Source organism: Oncorhynchus kisutch, linkage group LG5 (assembly GCF_002021735.2).
Source record: "Oncorhynchus kisutch isolate 150728-3 linkage group LG5, Okis_V2, whole genome shotgun sequence".
Taxonomy (NCBI): Eukaryota; Metazoa; Chordata; class Actinopteri; order Salmoniformes; family Salmonidae; genus Oncorhynchus; species Oncorhynchus kisutch.
The window spans coordinates 38665567-38681754 of record NC_034178.2 but is presented as its reverse complement, the minus strand read 5'-3'; the positions used below and the strand labels follow the sequence as shown (position 1 = coordinate 38681754).

The window sequence follows — 16188 nt, the reverse complement described above, 5'->3', positions numbered from 1 at the left end:
TGTGGAGTTCAGTAAAGTGAACAATCTGCCCAGGAGAGCTCTCTACATGCTGAGAGACTGTTGTAAGGGCAGTTAAAGCATTTAAACTGCCACTGCAGTTTAAAGATGTGTGTTTGATACATGTTTCTGTAGGATAGGACTCTCCCCTCTCTCTCCTTCCTTCTTTCCCATTCCCTTTAATTCCTCATCTCTCCCACTCTATACTTCCTCATCAATCCCACTCTCTACTTCCTCATCAATCCCACTCTCTACTTCCTCATCTATCCCACTCTATCCTTCCTTCTTTCCCATTCCCTTTAATTCCTCATCTCTCCCACTCTCTACTTCCTCATCAATCCCACTCTCTACTTCCTCATCAATCCCACTCTCTACTTCCTCATCAATCCCACTCTCTACTTCCTCATCAATCCCACTCTCTACTTCCTCATCTATCCCACTCTCTACTTCCTCATCTATCCCACTCTCTACTTCCTCATCTATCCCACTCTCTACTTCCTCATCTATCCCACTCTCTACTTCCTCATCTATCCCACTCTACTTCCTCATCTATCCCACTCTCTACTTCCTCATCTATCCCACTCTCTATTTCCTCATCTCTCCCACTCTCTACTTCCTCATCTCTCCCACTCTCTACTTCCTCATCTATCCCACTCTCTCCTTCCTTCTTTCCCATCCCCTTTAATTCCTCATCTCTCCCACTCTCTACTTCCTCATCAATCCCACTCTCTACTTCCTCATCTATCCCACTCTCTACTTCCTCATCTCTCCCACTCTCTACTTCCTCATCAATCCCACTCTACTTCCTCATCAATCCCACTCTCTACTTCCTCATCTCTCACACTCTCTACTTCCTCATCTCTCCCACTCTCTACTTCCTCATCTATCCCACTCTCTACTTCCTCATCTATCCCACTCTCTACTTCCTCATCTATCCCACTCTCTACTTCCTCATCTATCCCACTCTCTCCTTCCTTCTTTCCCATCCCCTTTAATTCCTCATCTCTCCCACTCTCTACTTCCTCATCTATCCCACTCTCTACTTCCTCATCTCTCCCACTCTCTACTTCCTCATCTATCCCACTCTCTACTTCCTCATCTATCCCACTCTCTACTTCCTCATCTCTCCCACTCTCTACTTCCTCATCTATCCCACTCTCTCCTTCCTTCTTTCCCATCCCCTTTAATTCCTCATCTCTCCCACTCTCTACTTCCTCATCTCTCCCACTCTCTACTTCCTCATCTCTCCCACTCTCTACTTCCTCATCTCTCCCACTCTCTACTTCCTCATCTATCCCACTCTCTACTTCCTCATCTATCCCACTCTCTACTTCCTCATCTATCCCACTCTCTACTTCCTCATCTATCCCACTCTCTACTTCCTCATCTATCCCACTCTCTACTTCCTCATCTATCCCACTCTCTACTTCCTCATCTATCCCACTCTCTACTTCCTCATCTATCCCACTCTCTACTTCCTCATCTATCCCACTCTCTACTTACTCATCTATCCCACTCTCTACTTACTCATCTATCCCACTCTCTACTTACTCATCTCTCCCACTCTCTACTTCCTCATCAATCCCACTCTCTACTTCCTCATCTCTCCCACTCTCTACTTCCTCATCACTCCCACTCTCTACTTCCTCATCTCTCCCACTCTCTACTTCCTCATCTCTCCCACTCTCTACTTCCTCATCTCTCCCACTCTCTACTTCCTCATCTCTCCCACTCTCTACTTCCTCATCTATCCCACTCTCTACTTCCTCATCTATCCCACTCTCTACTTACTCATCTATCCCACTCTCTACTTACTCATCTATCCCACTCTCTACTTCCTCATCTCTCCCACTCTCTACTTCCTCATCAATCCCACTCTCTACTTCCTCATCTCTCCCACTCTCTACTTCCTCATCAATCCCACTCTCTACTTCCTCATCTCTCCCACTCTCTACTTCCTCATCTATCCCACACCCTCTCTTTCTCTCCTTCCTTGTATTTCCCTCTGTACCTCTGTTTCTCTCTCCATCCTTGTTGTTTCCCATTCCTCCTTTCTCTTCTTCCCCTTTTCTCTCCCTCCTCTGTGTTCTCTTTAGGCTGAGTGCTGGCCTACTTTCAGAGCCAGTGACACGAGCTCAGAGCCGCAGCTGCAGGGGAAAAAACCCTGTGCTCCATTAACAGCTCCCTGCCTGGCACTAGAGACATGTAGACCATTGGTGTGTGTGTCCTTGTGTGTGTTTGTGTGGCATCAATATGCATGTGTGTGTGTGTGAGCGTATGTAGTGTGTGTGAGCGTTGGAGTGTCAGTGTTGTATGTGTGAGTGTGTGGGTAGAGTCACTAGAGTCATGTAGACTATTGGTGTGTGTGCGTGTGTGTGTATCCTTCAGTGCATGTTTGTGACTGGCTGTTTGTGCCCGTGTGTGTCCATGTGCACTTCCGCTGGCGTGTTTTTTCCCGGACGACTCGTGTTAGCGTGAGCGGCAGACAGGAGAGAGCAGAGCGGAGGAGAGCACAGCAGCACATCATGGTTCTCCTGCCTGTCTGGTGTGTGTGGATGGTTGGGAGAGAGAGAGAAGCTGTGGTAGCGGCTGGCTGTGCTGCAGTGCAGGGGGCTGTTGTCTCTGCTTCCCAGGGCCACACCCACTGTGCCACTACCGCCCAGGCTCCCGCTGCGGAGTGAAGCCATGGGGGCCGGGAACAGCACCGCAGGAGAACTAGCCCTGGGTAGGTAGGGTAGCAGAGCAGCGTGGAGGGGGGCCGTGCTCAGTGGCTTTAGAGCCTCAGGATTGATGGGATATGGTGGAGCACCTGGGTAGTAAGACATCCTGGCTATGTAGCACCAGGCCTATCTACATAAAAAGATGGTGTGTTGATTGTTGATGTTCTAGACATATCCAATATCAATTCATCTTTGTCATCGTGAACATTTCTTCCTCCTGTGTGGGCCTATTGGATGTGATCCAGGGTTGTTTCTGTCAGTGTAAAGCTCCAGTCTAGATACAGTAGGTTGAGGGGCTGATGATGTTGATAGATTTTGTCAGGTAATGTGGCTAACTTTAGAATACCTGTCTTTGAAAGGACAGGAATATATCGTCACTGGTAGCATTTCGGTTTGAAGAGAGGCTACTGTTTCTTTGGTGGGCACAGCTCAAGGTTCCACAGCACAAACGTTTTTGGGTATTATGGAATAGTACCACACCAGTCTACATAGAGAGGGGGTTTCTGGGAAAACGTTTGGTCCGATCATGTTGTCAGCACTTTACCAAGGTAAATCGGCCAGCAACGAGTCTTTGGTTGATAAGATGGCAAGCTAATTTTAAGACATCAATGTTTGTGGCTTGTTTTATACCTTTGTGAAGCTGAGTTAAATTTGTCTTTGACCTCATGCCTTACCTCTCCACTTCCGGATCAGTATTCCTATAATGTACAGTAAATGTTGCTGTTATTCTGACTGATCGTGTCTCCCCCTCCTTCAGAGAGGACAAGCGTGTCCAACCTGACCCGGCAGGGTGCCCCCGGGGTGGGCAGGATGGAGTGGATCATCCCCCTGATGGTGGTCTCTGCCCTCACCTTCGTCTGCCTCAGCCTGCTGCTGGCCGTGCTCGTCTACTGGAGGTGGGTACCATAACAAACACTGACACATCACACTCACGTAGCTGAATAAAACCTGTCAGGAAGAATGTTTCCCCAGATCGTGTTGATATAGTTTGAAGGAGGGTGAAATGCTACAGACAGCGCTGGTCAACAGACGTTGTGAGATTTGTACACTCCAGTGCTAATTCAAACAGCCCCCAGAGCATTGTCTGTGGTCTCTCAGTGTGTGAGCTGGCTATGGTTCCTGCTCTCCCCTGCTCTCCCCTGAAGCACCAGTGCCCTATAGTAGACCCCTGCTGCCCCCTTCATGGGTTAAGGCCCAGGGGTATGACCGGCCATCTGCTCCCCTTCACAGCTCCACTCTGGAGCAAAACAACCTCAGCCATGGGGGGGGGGGGGCACTGGGAGAAACTGACACAGAGATCTCCCGGTGGGTATTGCATCTGCCAGGGTAGTGGAGAGCATGCACATTTGAATGTATTTAACAGAAAGCTTGTATTTAACAGGTACTATTACATAATACACACTCTCCCATCTGCAAATACTGTCACACAAGAAGCATAATCTACATAGCATTGAGGTTATGAGCACTAGTTTTCAGCTAATATCTCCTACTGTAAGATTGATATGATTCTTATGATGCTGAATAGAGCAATGTCTGTCCTCAGGCCTTTATCATCAAAGCTCATCCATCATAGCACTTGAAATAGGCGTTTAATGCCAGCCTGGGTTCAAAGACCATCTCTCCTCTGAGTGGGCCGTGACCTTTCTGGTTCTCACCACCCTCGGCTCCGTTAAAGGTCCACAGCCATGGCCAAATGATTAGCCCCTCGTTGAGACCCAGCAGAGCACGAGGAAGCTGCCCCTTCCTGCTCTCAGGTCAGTTTTATGCTTCCACCCTAATGGTTAAGGTTGTAGGATTTCAGGAGGCTAAGCGCATCCTTGATCTGTGCCTGGAGGGCAACCTTTACCCGTGGGATTCATAGGGCTCTGGCCTGTAGGGGGCCTCTGAGGAGAACATATGGCAGAGCTCATGGCTGCAGCAACAAGCTAAGGAGGATTAGGCTGGCTGTTGGGTTAACCTAGCATTTAGACTCAGCTTAGCCTGCCTAGCCTGGTTGAACTGAGCACAGAGTGGGCACTGAGCCTACCTTTGTGCGTCCTGCAGATCAGATGACTGTGTGTGTGTGTGTGTGTGTGTGTGTGTGTGTGTGTGTGTGTGTGTGTGTGTGTGTGTGTGTGTGTGTGTGTGTGTGTGTGTGTGTGTGTGTGTGTGTGTGTGTGTGTGTGTGTGTGATAAAGTGTGATAAAGTTCCTGGTATTACAGAGTTGTCGTCTGGATGGTGACATCCCCCCAGACACTGGAGGCCCAGGGGATCTAACACAATAGAATATCGATTCATATACACACACACACACATATACACAGACGAACGGTTGGGGCTTGAGTTCAAGGTCTCCTGGGCAGTCGCAGGTGTCTGAGGCATGGGAGGGGAGTGTTGGGCAATTCTAATCCTATTGTGGAGTGGAGCTCATGGCTCAACCCCCATGTTGCCATGTAACCCCTCCCCCACCAGGACCACATTGGCTGCCTGTGGACAGTAAGCCCGCCAATGAATAATGACCTGGTAATGACTGGTCTGAGATTAGGTCAACCAACCCTGAGCCTGACTATAAACACACAAGAGAATTACTGGGGAAGGATCCAGGAACTCTTACTAGACAGAGAGAAAGAGAGGCCGCTGCTCTTCCGGCTTGTTTGTGGTCCTGTGTGACTTGGTAGCGCATGGTGCTTGCAACGCCAGGGTTGTAGGTTCGATTCCTAAGTGGGACCAGTATGAAAATGTATGCACTTACTATTACTGTAAGTTTCTCTAGATAAGAGCGTCTGCTAATATAAATGTTAGAGCAGAGGGGACAGGGAAGCCCTCCCCTTCTCTCCTCCCTTTACTCCTCCTCTCTTCTCCTTCGTCCGCTGGTCTGGTTCAGCAGCAGCATGCAGACGCTGCTGGCAAAGACTGTTCTGTCTCTCCTCTTCTTCACTCTCTAGGATGACCCGTTTCTGCAATCTACTCTGCATAAAATACAGGTAGGAATAGGACCATAGACACACACGGACTGTGACTTTACGCTGTATTTGTTATATAGCCTCTGGTTCAAGCTCAGACCTGTGCTCCTCTCTTCCTGTTCTCACCTATATCCTCTTTTTAAGTGGTGTCATTGAGGAAGAAATAAGTTAGCTGGTTTTTCTTTCACTTTGGGGAGTTTAAAGAGAGGAACAGTTTCTTTTTTTTACTGTTTCCATTGTTTCCATATTGTAGCTGTTATCTCTGTTAGAGCTCTTTGCTGAAGTGTACAGTGCAATATGTTTATGTACAGTTCACTTCCGTGAAGTTGGTACTTAGTCTAGAGCTAGATGTCTTTCCAGACACACCTCCATAAATTGTGTTTCTATGTGTACTTTGCCCTCTTGATCATCGTTTGACGTCAGACATACACTGTACAGTATGCTTAAACTGAAAACAAATGGATTCTCATAGTGTTTTTACGAGTCTTCACTCTGACTGTGTGTGAGGAAAGGGAAAGTGGGATACCTAGTCAGTTGTACAACTGATGCCTTCAACTGAAATGTGTCTTCCGCATTTAACCCAACCTCTTTGAGAGGTGCGGGAGCTGTGAGAGTGTGTGTGTGACTGTGTGTTTACGCTAATGTTCGCCTGCTCTGGAGGAGTTCAAAGTACACCTTGATCCTGTTCCGCGTTTCCATTGCCGTCTGAGTTTACTTTGGGGGGATTGTCATTGTTGATACATTATTCACAGGTCTAACGTGTCACTGACGGTGTGCGTTTCTCTCTCTCTCTCTCTCTCTCTCTCTCTCTCTCTCTCTCTCTCTCTCTCTCTCTCTCTCTCTCTCTCCCTCTCTCTCTCAGGAGGTGTTTCCAGACAGCTCATTTCTACGTGGAAGACAGTAGCTCTCCTAGAGTAGTGCCCAATGAGAGCATCCCTGTCATTCCAATCCCAGGTAAGCACCAATCAGAGCATCCCTTTTTATCCCCATAGTACTCCAGGAATCATGAATGGATGAATGGAATGCTTACCGGCAACAACATGGCGCCCAGCACTGAAGATGACCAAACTTTTGCTTTCTGACTGCTCAGTGTAATAGACACTCAGGGTAAAGGGGGAGTAGCCAAGTCCCACATAGTTCTGCTCCTCTCTGGTTTCACTGGAATACTGTAGGCACAAATCATGTACAACCTGTACAGACACCACTCACATACAGTAGAGACACCATATGAGACTGCATGTGACCCATCTCCTCACCTGAGACCACTATTTCAACATCCAGCCACCTCTATGGGCTCTGTTGAAGAGTCAGTGAATAGTTCTTCCAAATATTGTGTTGTTCTTCCAAAGGATCAGTTCGTGATGCATAGTGTGTGATCAATTTTGGACAGACTATTCCTTCATAATGATGTGATGTTTGTGTGCACTCACTCGACTTAGCGTTTAAACCGATTGATTAGAGTTCCCTGTCATCATTGGTTTAGCCCAAATGCACCAAAGGAGGGTGGAAGGGGAGGAGGGTAGAGGAGTGCTGGATCTCTCACTCTGTCCAGACAGTGTATCAAACCTAAGAGGCATGGAGATTGACCCTCAAAGACCCCCTCTTCCATATCTAACATCTCCCCTTATATCCAAGATTTTCCCCCAGCGTCCAAATCCATTTGGACTGACTGACTGCCCTTCACAATGGGCGTTGGCACAGAGAGCTGTGTCCAATGTGCCTATTTAAGCCAATGGCAAAGCACTTCCCAGAACGTGGACAGGGCAGGCTTATAAAGTAGGCACCAGAAGAGCACTCTCCTCCTCCTTAAAAGGGTCTTAACTTTGAGAACCTACTTCAGTACTCTACATTCTCCCCCGCAGATTGTAACTCCTCAAGAGCTATCAACAGGTATGTGGCTTTATTAGACTGTAACACAGTGTTTCTAGAATAGCCTAATGTTGATTAGAGGGTTGTTTGTGGGTTATTTGTGTCTTGATCATGGGTTTGGAGGACTGAAATAGGCATACTTTTTCTTTAAATTAAGCTAAAGATTACTGGTTAATTCTCTCAGATAAAGCTGTAAATACAGTAGACTGAATCATATTGTGTTTGCCATGACTCAGTGTGTATGGGGCTTCAACAGCCCCAGTGGGTCAACAGTGAGGGGATGGCCATATATGACCATAATGGTTAACCTGCTCCTCACGGCACTAATTGTCTCAACTGAAACCCCCCACCACCTCTCTAATCCTCCCTGACATCTCTCTCTCTCTCTCTCTCTCTCTGGATTTCAACCATGATAAAACGAGTAGCAGAGAAACACACCACATACCTAACTACCAGAGACATATCACACACTCCAGTATTTTACTCCATTGTATATCCAACTATCATTTTACAAAGCCACCGTTTTTTGACAATTATGTCTAATACATTGTTTCAGGAAGCTGTTTGACATCTTGAACCTCCTTTTATTTCCGTATGTTGTGTCTACTGTAAGGATATGATTAGCGGCATCTCTGGCGTGTATGTCAATATCTAATGAGCAGGACACAGGGGGGGGGGGGGGTACAGCATGTCCTATGAGGTACCGTTATCATTTGGGCTAAGATCTAAAAGTATAGGGTGCCATTTCCCTTAAGTTGGCTCTATGAAACATTCGCTCTGTGTGTGTGTGTGTGTGTGCGCACATGCCCGCGCATGCGCACGTACTTGTGTTTGTGTGTGTAAGTGTGTGCGTGCATACAGTAGGTGTGTGTGTTCATACATGTGTTTGGGTGTGTGATTTCCCATTTGGTGCCTGTGGATGAAACATTCGTTCAGCCCTGCTTACCGTATGTGTCACTAAACAAGCGTTTAGAGGGGTTCCCACAGGCACAGTTAGGACAGAACATTCACTAAGATGAGCTCCATCTCCCTCATTACTCTCCACCATCACACTCCCTGGGAAATCTCCCTTTCGCTATTTTTACCCCGTTTTGTGAAGAAGTGGATAAAACAAGGACCAGATTGAGACTGTGAATCATTAATGACTCTGCTTGAGATGAAAGCTGTGAACTTAGTTCACCTATACGAAACATAAGCTGATGGACATTAATAACCCATTCTTTCATTTGTCTTGGTGAAGTGTTGGTGAAATATTTAACATAGCATAGTGAGTGGAAGAGTAGACGGGTTAGGGTTAGGGCAATCACTCTCAACTCTCCTTTGTTTGTTTTGATGTAGCTTCCTGGTCCTGCATGTGTTGCATCACTCTGTCTTTTAAGTTTTAGATACAGTTGAAGTCGAAGTTTAAGTTGAAGTCCGAAGTTTACACTTATGTTTAAGTCATTAAAACTTGTTTTTCAACCACTCCACAAATTTCTTGTTAACAAACTGTAGTTTTGGCACATCGGTTAGGACATCTACTTTGTGCGTGACACAAGTAATTTTTCCCAAAATTGTTTACAGACAGATTATTTCACTTATAATTCAATGTATCGCAATTCTAGTGGGTCAGAAGTTTACATACACCAAGTTGACTGTGCCTTTAAACAGCTTGGAAAATTCCAGAAAATGATGTCATGGCTTTAGAAGCTTCTGATAGGCTAATTGACATCATTCGAGTCAATTGGAGGGTACCTGTGTATGTATTTCAAGGCCTACCTTCAAACTCAGTGCCTCTTTGCTTGATATCATGGGAAAATAAAAAGAAATCAGCCAAGACCTCAGAAAAAAAATTAGACCTCCACAAGTCTGGTTCATCCTTGGGAGCAATGTCCAGGTACCACGTTCATCTGTAAAAACAATAGTACTCCAGTATAAACACCATGGGACCACGCAGCTGCCATACCACTCAGGAAGGAGACTTTGGTGCAAAAAAGTGCAAATCAATCCCAGAACAACAGCAATGGACCTTGTGAAGATGCTGGAGGATACAGGCACAAAAGTATCTATATTCACAGTAAAACGAGTCCTATATCAACATAACTTGAAAGGCCGCTCAGCAAGGAAGAAGCCATTGCTCCAAAACCACCATAAAAAAGCCAGACTACGGTTTGCAACTGCACATGGGGACAAATATCGTACTTTTTGGGAGAAATGTCCTCTGGTCTGATGAAACAAAAAATAGAACTATTTGGCCATAATGACCATCGTTATGTTTGGAGGAAAAAGGGGGATGCTTGCAAGCCAAAGAACACCATCCCAACCGTGAAGCACGGGGGTGGCAGCATCATGGGTGGGGGTGCTTTGCTACAGGAGGGGCTGGTGCACTTCACAATATAGATGGCATGATGAGGGAGGGAAATTATATGGATATATTGAATCAACATCTCAAGACATCAGTCAGGAAGTTGAAGCTTGGTTGCAAATGGGTCTTCCAAATGGACAATGACCCCAAACATAATTCCACATTTGTGGCAAAATGGCTAAAGGACAAAGAAGTCAAGGTATTGTAGTGGCCATCACACATCCCTCGCCTCAATCCTATAGAGAATTTGTGGGCAGAACTGAAAAAGTGTGTGCAAGCAAGGAGGAATTGGTCAAAATTCACTCGTGGAAGGCTACCTGAATCATTTGACCCAAGTTAAACAGTTTAAAAGCAATGCTACCAAATACTAATTGAGTGTATGTAAACTTCTGACCCACTGGGAATGTGATGAAAGAAATAAAAGCTGAAATAAATCATTCTCTCTACTATTGTTCTGACATTTCACATTCTTAAAATAAAGTGGTGATCCTAACTGACCTATGACAGGGAATTTTGAATTGTGAAAAACTGAGTTTAAATGTATTTGGCTAAGGTCTATGTAAACTTCTGACTTCAACTGTAGATATGCAATACATATATTCAACAGGTATTACAGGTTACAGAGATTCTAATGTTTTTAATGTACAGGTACATTAAACCTGTTGATATCTTGGGTATGTACCTCAGTTCCTCTGCTAAACTTTCCCATGTATTCCTGAGACACAAGTGTGTGCTGAACTATATGTGTATGACTGTGTGTTTCTGACTAAGTGTCTAATTGTGTGGTATTGTCTCCCTTTCAGATGACATGGAGGCCATCCCTGTCAAGCAGTTCATCAAACATATCTCAGAGCTCTACTCCAACAACCAGCATGGCTTCTCAGAGGACTTTGAGGTAAATAAATGCTCTCTCTGTTGTTTTATAAGCAGTCTCGAGTTATCCAGGTGGGTAATAGTTAGTTAGCCAGGTGGGTTAGTTAGTTAGCCAGGTGGGTTAGTTAGTTAGCCAGGTTGGTTAGTTAGTTAGCCAGCTGGGTTAGAGGTAGAGTTAGCCAGGTGGGTTAGTTAGCCAGGTGGGTTAGAGGTAGAGTTAGCCAGCTGGGTTAGAGGTAGAGTTAGCCAGGTGGGTTAGTTAGTTAGCCAGCTGGGTTAGAGGTAGAGTTAGCCAGGTGGGTTAGTTAGTTAGCCAGCTGGGTTAGAGGTAGAGTTAGCCAGGTGGGTTAGTTAGCCAGGTGGGTTAGAGGTAGAGTTAGCCAGCTGGGTTAGAGGTAGAGTTAGCCAGCTGGGTTAGAGGTAGAGTTAGCCAGCTGGGTTAGAGGTAGAGTTAGCCAGCTGGGTTAGAGGTAGAGTTAGCCAGCTGGGTTAGAGGTAGAGTTAGCCAGGTGACTTGCTATGTTAATGTGTTTGTTTTGCCGTGTGAGTGAAGGCAGAATGTGTGTCCATAAGTTTGTAGGTGCGTGTGGGTCCGTTTAAGGTTTCCATAGTGCTGCTAATGGTCATGGAGCAGATGATTTGGGAGAGGCCTTTTCATTTATACGTGTCTCCTAATTGGGCCGGCTGAGTGAGTGAGTGAGAGATCAGGCTGGAAACCTCTGTCTGTCACATTACTCACTAAACCAAAAATTACCTTGTGTTATGCTTGGATCAGAGTCAGAAAGCTGAATGGAGGATCAATAATGCTCTGTGCCTGGGTGATAGCCTTTAGGACAGACACACATGTTTCATTCAGAGCACTATAGCCTACCTCTAAAATCTGAGTCAATGGTCCTACAACTTGATTATTTTGAGGGAGATTTTGATCACATGCTAGCAGCTATTTGTGCTTTTAATAGTCTACCTCTCCTGGTTCTATCACTGTGGTTTTAGAAACCATCTCTGCTGCCCTCTTTCTCCCTTCTTCTTCTCTTCTTCTTCTTCTTCTTCTTCTCCCACCCTTACTTTCTCAGCCCTTAGCAAACCACTCAGAATTCCTTAGTGGCCCCCTCCCCAGAAGAAGGTGTGTCTGTTCTGCACTGAGTTTTCTCATGGGGCTAGCAAAACCTCCTCCCCCCACTCCCACCATCATCCCCTTGTTGTCCAGGCCGGTGTGATGGACACTTGGAAAGCTTTAAGGTTTAAGGGGGGGGGCCCTCTCCTGGGTGAATGGAGTGCTCCACAGCTCTTTATTTGTCCCCAGGAAGGAGGCAGGAGAAAGGGGGAAGGCAGCGGAGCGAAACCCCTTTGGCTGGAGGGTCTTCGGGCCCTGACAAGTGGCTTTGTCCAGCCGGGCCCCAGGGAGACGTGGGTAGGATGAGTAAAGACAGGGAGAGAGACTGGGGAATGGGTTTGGCTGGGCTTGGATAGCTGGGGGGGTGGGTGGCTGAAATGCACACTGCATACCGATAGAGGTACAGGGAGATTATAATAAAACAAATTCTGAAGACGTATCAGCATGTTGGTTACCTGACGTGACTCTGGTGAATATAAATGTGTCCATTTGCATCATGTCTCATAGGACATGAAAATAACTCTCTGTACCCTTATGCCTTTCACATCATATAGACGGACAGGGTTCTGGGGTTATCTATAACCTTCTTGTCATTCTAATGTCTACATATGTCCAGTGTGGTTGAATTATCCCTGGTGTTGGCTAGAGATCTTCTACTTTGTAGTATCTCATTCTGTAATGCCACCACCCCCATTGGCATACACACTGTAATTGGACCTGTGTGTGTGTGTGTTGTGTGTTGTGTGTTGTGTGTTGTGTGGTGTGTGTGTGTGTGTGTGTGTGTGTAATGTACTGTATGTATACATGCCATCTGGTGGTCACATCAACCAGTGGCTTTCCAGTCAGTATGTACCCCGTCTCACTGTCCTCATTATATATATATTATTCTGCCTTTATGAGGGGTCGGAATTCTTCCACTGTGCCCAGAATAAATGAGTATTCATGTTTGGACCATGCAGAAAGAGATATCTATAAAGCTAAAACAAGGTTGTTGATCTGTAAATAACTGAGGAGCTAACGCCAAACTGAGGGCTTTGGTCGACCATAACGTTACCTATTACTGCCAGAAGGCCAGACAACTGTTGTTGGTTTGTCATAAAACATTTCCATATACTGGTTGCTATGATACTGAGGGAGCATAATGCTAATGCATTCTCTGGCTTTCTGATGGGATAGAGACACAGATAATATGAGCAATATTGGCATGCTTTCTGCCGTGAGTTTAAAGGACGGTTGATACATTTGCTACACGAAGCTTCTCAGTCGGTGGCTCTATGGTTTTACTGGAATTGGAACGAGAGCAGCTGAGGTTTGGGAAGATCGCGTGATGGTTAGCTGAGTGTGTGACACAACTAAAGGGCAGAGAACATGTCAACTTCTGCTTAAGGAGAGAGAGAGAGCGAGAGAGAGAGACATCTGCCCTGTGTCTGTCACTGTGTCCACCACATTCTGACAGCGTAAAATCCCGGAGACGTCACCAGAAATGCCTGCATAACTCACAGCGCCGGCATTTATGTCAAAACCTCTCTTTTCACCACGTTCCAAAATGTCACCCTCTGTGTGTGTCTCTCTCGCTCCCACAGGAGGTGCAGCGATGCACGGTGGACATGAAGATCACGTCGGAGCACTCCAACCATCCAGACAACAAGCACAAGAACAGATACATCAACATCGTGGCCTGTGAGTAGTGCACGCCACAATACAGGACCGTGACAGCCAGTCACACCACTGCACTGATGCTTTATGTCACACAGTTACTGCTTGTCAGAGTACAGCTGTCATTGTCTAGACTACTGGTGTCTTCAGAACTGTCAGAATATGTAGTGCTAGGAATGTGACACACACACACACACACACCAAACTGTCCCTGTCTCTCTCCTCCAGACGACCACAGTCGGGTGAAGCTACGGCCTTTAGCTGGGAAGGACTCCAAACACAGCGACTACATCAATGCCAATTATGTTGATGTGAGTGTGTATCTCTTATGGGCCATCTGGTTTGGTCGTGTAAGTGTGTATTTGTGTGAGAGTTAGTTTGTCCACCGCGTATTGCATGCATGCGTGTACAGTGTGTGTAATCGATTGAAGTTCAAAGCAAGGCAGTATCTTTGAATAGTGTTTGTGTTCTGAATGGCCTCGCACCATGTTTCCCTCTGTATGGTAGGGCTATAACAAGCCCAAGGCCTACATCGCGGCTCAGGGCCCTCTCAAGTCCACCTTCGAGGACTTCTGGAGGATGGTGTGGGAACAGAACACTGGTATCATCGTCATGATCACCAACCTGGTGGAGAAAGGAAGAGTATGTGCACTACAAATCAATAGATCTCTTTCCTAAAATAGTAATGACTTTTTAGTAACCATGTAATAACATTTTGGTTTCTTTGTGATTAATGAAACAAGTGGTCCTAACCCTGTGTGTTGTGTCCCTGCAGAGAAAATGTGACCAGTACTGGCCCACAGAGAACAGCGAGGAGTATGGAAACATTGTGGTCACACTAAAGAGCACCAAAGTGCACGCTTGCTACACGCTACGACGCTTCACTGTGCGCAATGCGAAAGTAAAAAAGGTCAGTGACTGTAGTACAGGTCTCCATACTTGTGTTCTCAGGTGATCCTGCTCTACTAGTCTCAGTGTTCTTGAAAAGTGACTAATGTGATATCTACTTCTCATCATGTGGAAGATACTAATCAATGGGACTTCTCTCTATCGCCCTCCTCCCTCTTCCTCCCTCCCTCTCGCCCAGGGTCAGAAGGGGAATCCTAAGGGGCGTCAGAGTGAGAGGACAGTGGTTCAGTACCACTACACCCAGTGGCCTGACATGGGTGTCCCTGAGTACACGCTGCCCGTGCTCACCTTTGTCAGGAGGTCCTCTGCCTCCCAAACCCCAGAGATGGGCCCTATGCTGGTCCACTGCAGGTACTGTGCTGGTCAGGGATTCTTATGGGAAAACAGTATTTAAGGGGAGAAGACTTAAGTGTTAGTGAGCAAAATACACATTTTTTAAACTGCTGTCTTAAATATTAATCAAGCATGAGAGAGAGGAAGAACAAAAAAGGAAAATAAAAGTTGAGAAATAATGAGCCCAAAAACGTAAGTGGCAATATAAGACAGTTGAATGATTTACTGGAGTTTAGTTTGTTATTTCTTTTCACCTCTGAAAACATCTGTTGTGGTGCTAAAGCTCGGTACATAAGTGTTTCAGACAATAAATCAGTGTGATTTGGCACGGCTGAGATTAAAAAGCCCTTCACGTGCAGTTATGTGAGTGACGTGGCATAGAGCCATGCTATAATATGTACTGCAGTCTGAAATATACACTATCATTTCCACTTCAGCTACTCTGCACTTCCTTTGTTACCTGAGAGCCAGGGATCCCATCCGTGGTTAGCTAAGTCTGTGTTTAAGGCATTAATGTGGTGTGCAGGCAGGGAAATGGACTGTAATTGTCCAGTGAAAGTTCCCTCCTCTGTAATGAGAGTAATGGTCTCTAACGTCATACTGTCCTGCGCTGTTAGAGAATGGCCCTTCACAGGCAGAGCCCACTGTGTCTACACACTCAACTGTACAGCTCTGCCAGGCACACACACACACACAAAGGTCCTCATTACTGTGCCTGTGACCTGGGTGGACCCTGTCTCTCACTGTCAGTGCTGGCGACTGGCTTCTCTCCTGCTGAACATGGACTCTATTTATGATTAAAGCCGTCTGTGTTACGGCTTTCTTCCGTTGAAGGAGAGTCGGACCAAAATGCAGCATGGTTAATTCGATACATGTTTAATGAAGACAAAACACGATAAATACAAAAACAAGAAACGGAACGCGAAAACCTATACAGCCTATCTGGTGAAATACAAAACACTGAGACAGGAACAATCACCCACAAAACACACAGTGAAACCCAGGCTACCTAAATATGGTTCCCAATCAGAGACAACGAGAATCACCTGACTCTGATTGAGAACCTCAGGCAGCCATAGACTATGCTAGACACCCCTACTCAGCCACAATCCCAATACCTACTAAAACCCCCAATACCACAACACAAAATAACCCCATGTCACACCCTGGCCTGACCAAATAAATATATAAACACAAAATACTAAGACCAGGGCGTGACAGTCTGCTTCCTCTCCTCTCATTAACTCACACTATAGTAAGTAGTTCTTATTTACAATGATGGCCTACTCTGGCCAAACCTGGACGATGCTGGGCCAATTGTGCGCCACCTTATGGGACTTCCAATCACGGCCGGATGTGATACAGCTTGAATTCGAACCAGGGACCGTAGTGACGCCTCTTGCACTGAGATGCAGTGCCTTAGACCGCTG

At 46.1% G+C, this 16188-nt stretch overlaps 1 protein-coding gene across 1 annotated transcript in view; it reads left to right on the top strand.

Moving 5' to 3' along the window:
• Positions 1–16188, top strand: part of ptprga (protein tyrosine phosphatase receptor type Ga) — a 281211-nt gene that overhangs the window by 256831 nt on the left and 8192 nt on the right. The window contains exons 13-20 of the mRNA XM_020483255.2: positions 3475–3613; positions 6523–6614; positions 10677–10768; positions 13444–13540; positions 13745–13827; positions 14024–14158; positions 14292–14426; positions 14604–14776. Of these exons, the coding sequence (XP_020338844.2) occupies positions 3475–3613; positions 6523–6614; positions 10677–10768; positions 13444–13540; positions 13745–13827; positions 14024–14158; positions 14292–14426; positions 14604–14776 (946 nt within the window). The remainder of the gene's footprint in view (positions 1–3474; positions 3614–6522; positions 6615–10676; positions 10769–13443; positions 13541–13744; positions 13828–14023; positions 14159–14291; positions 14427–14603; positions 14777–16188) is intronic.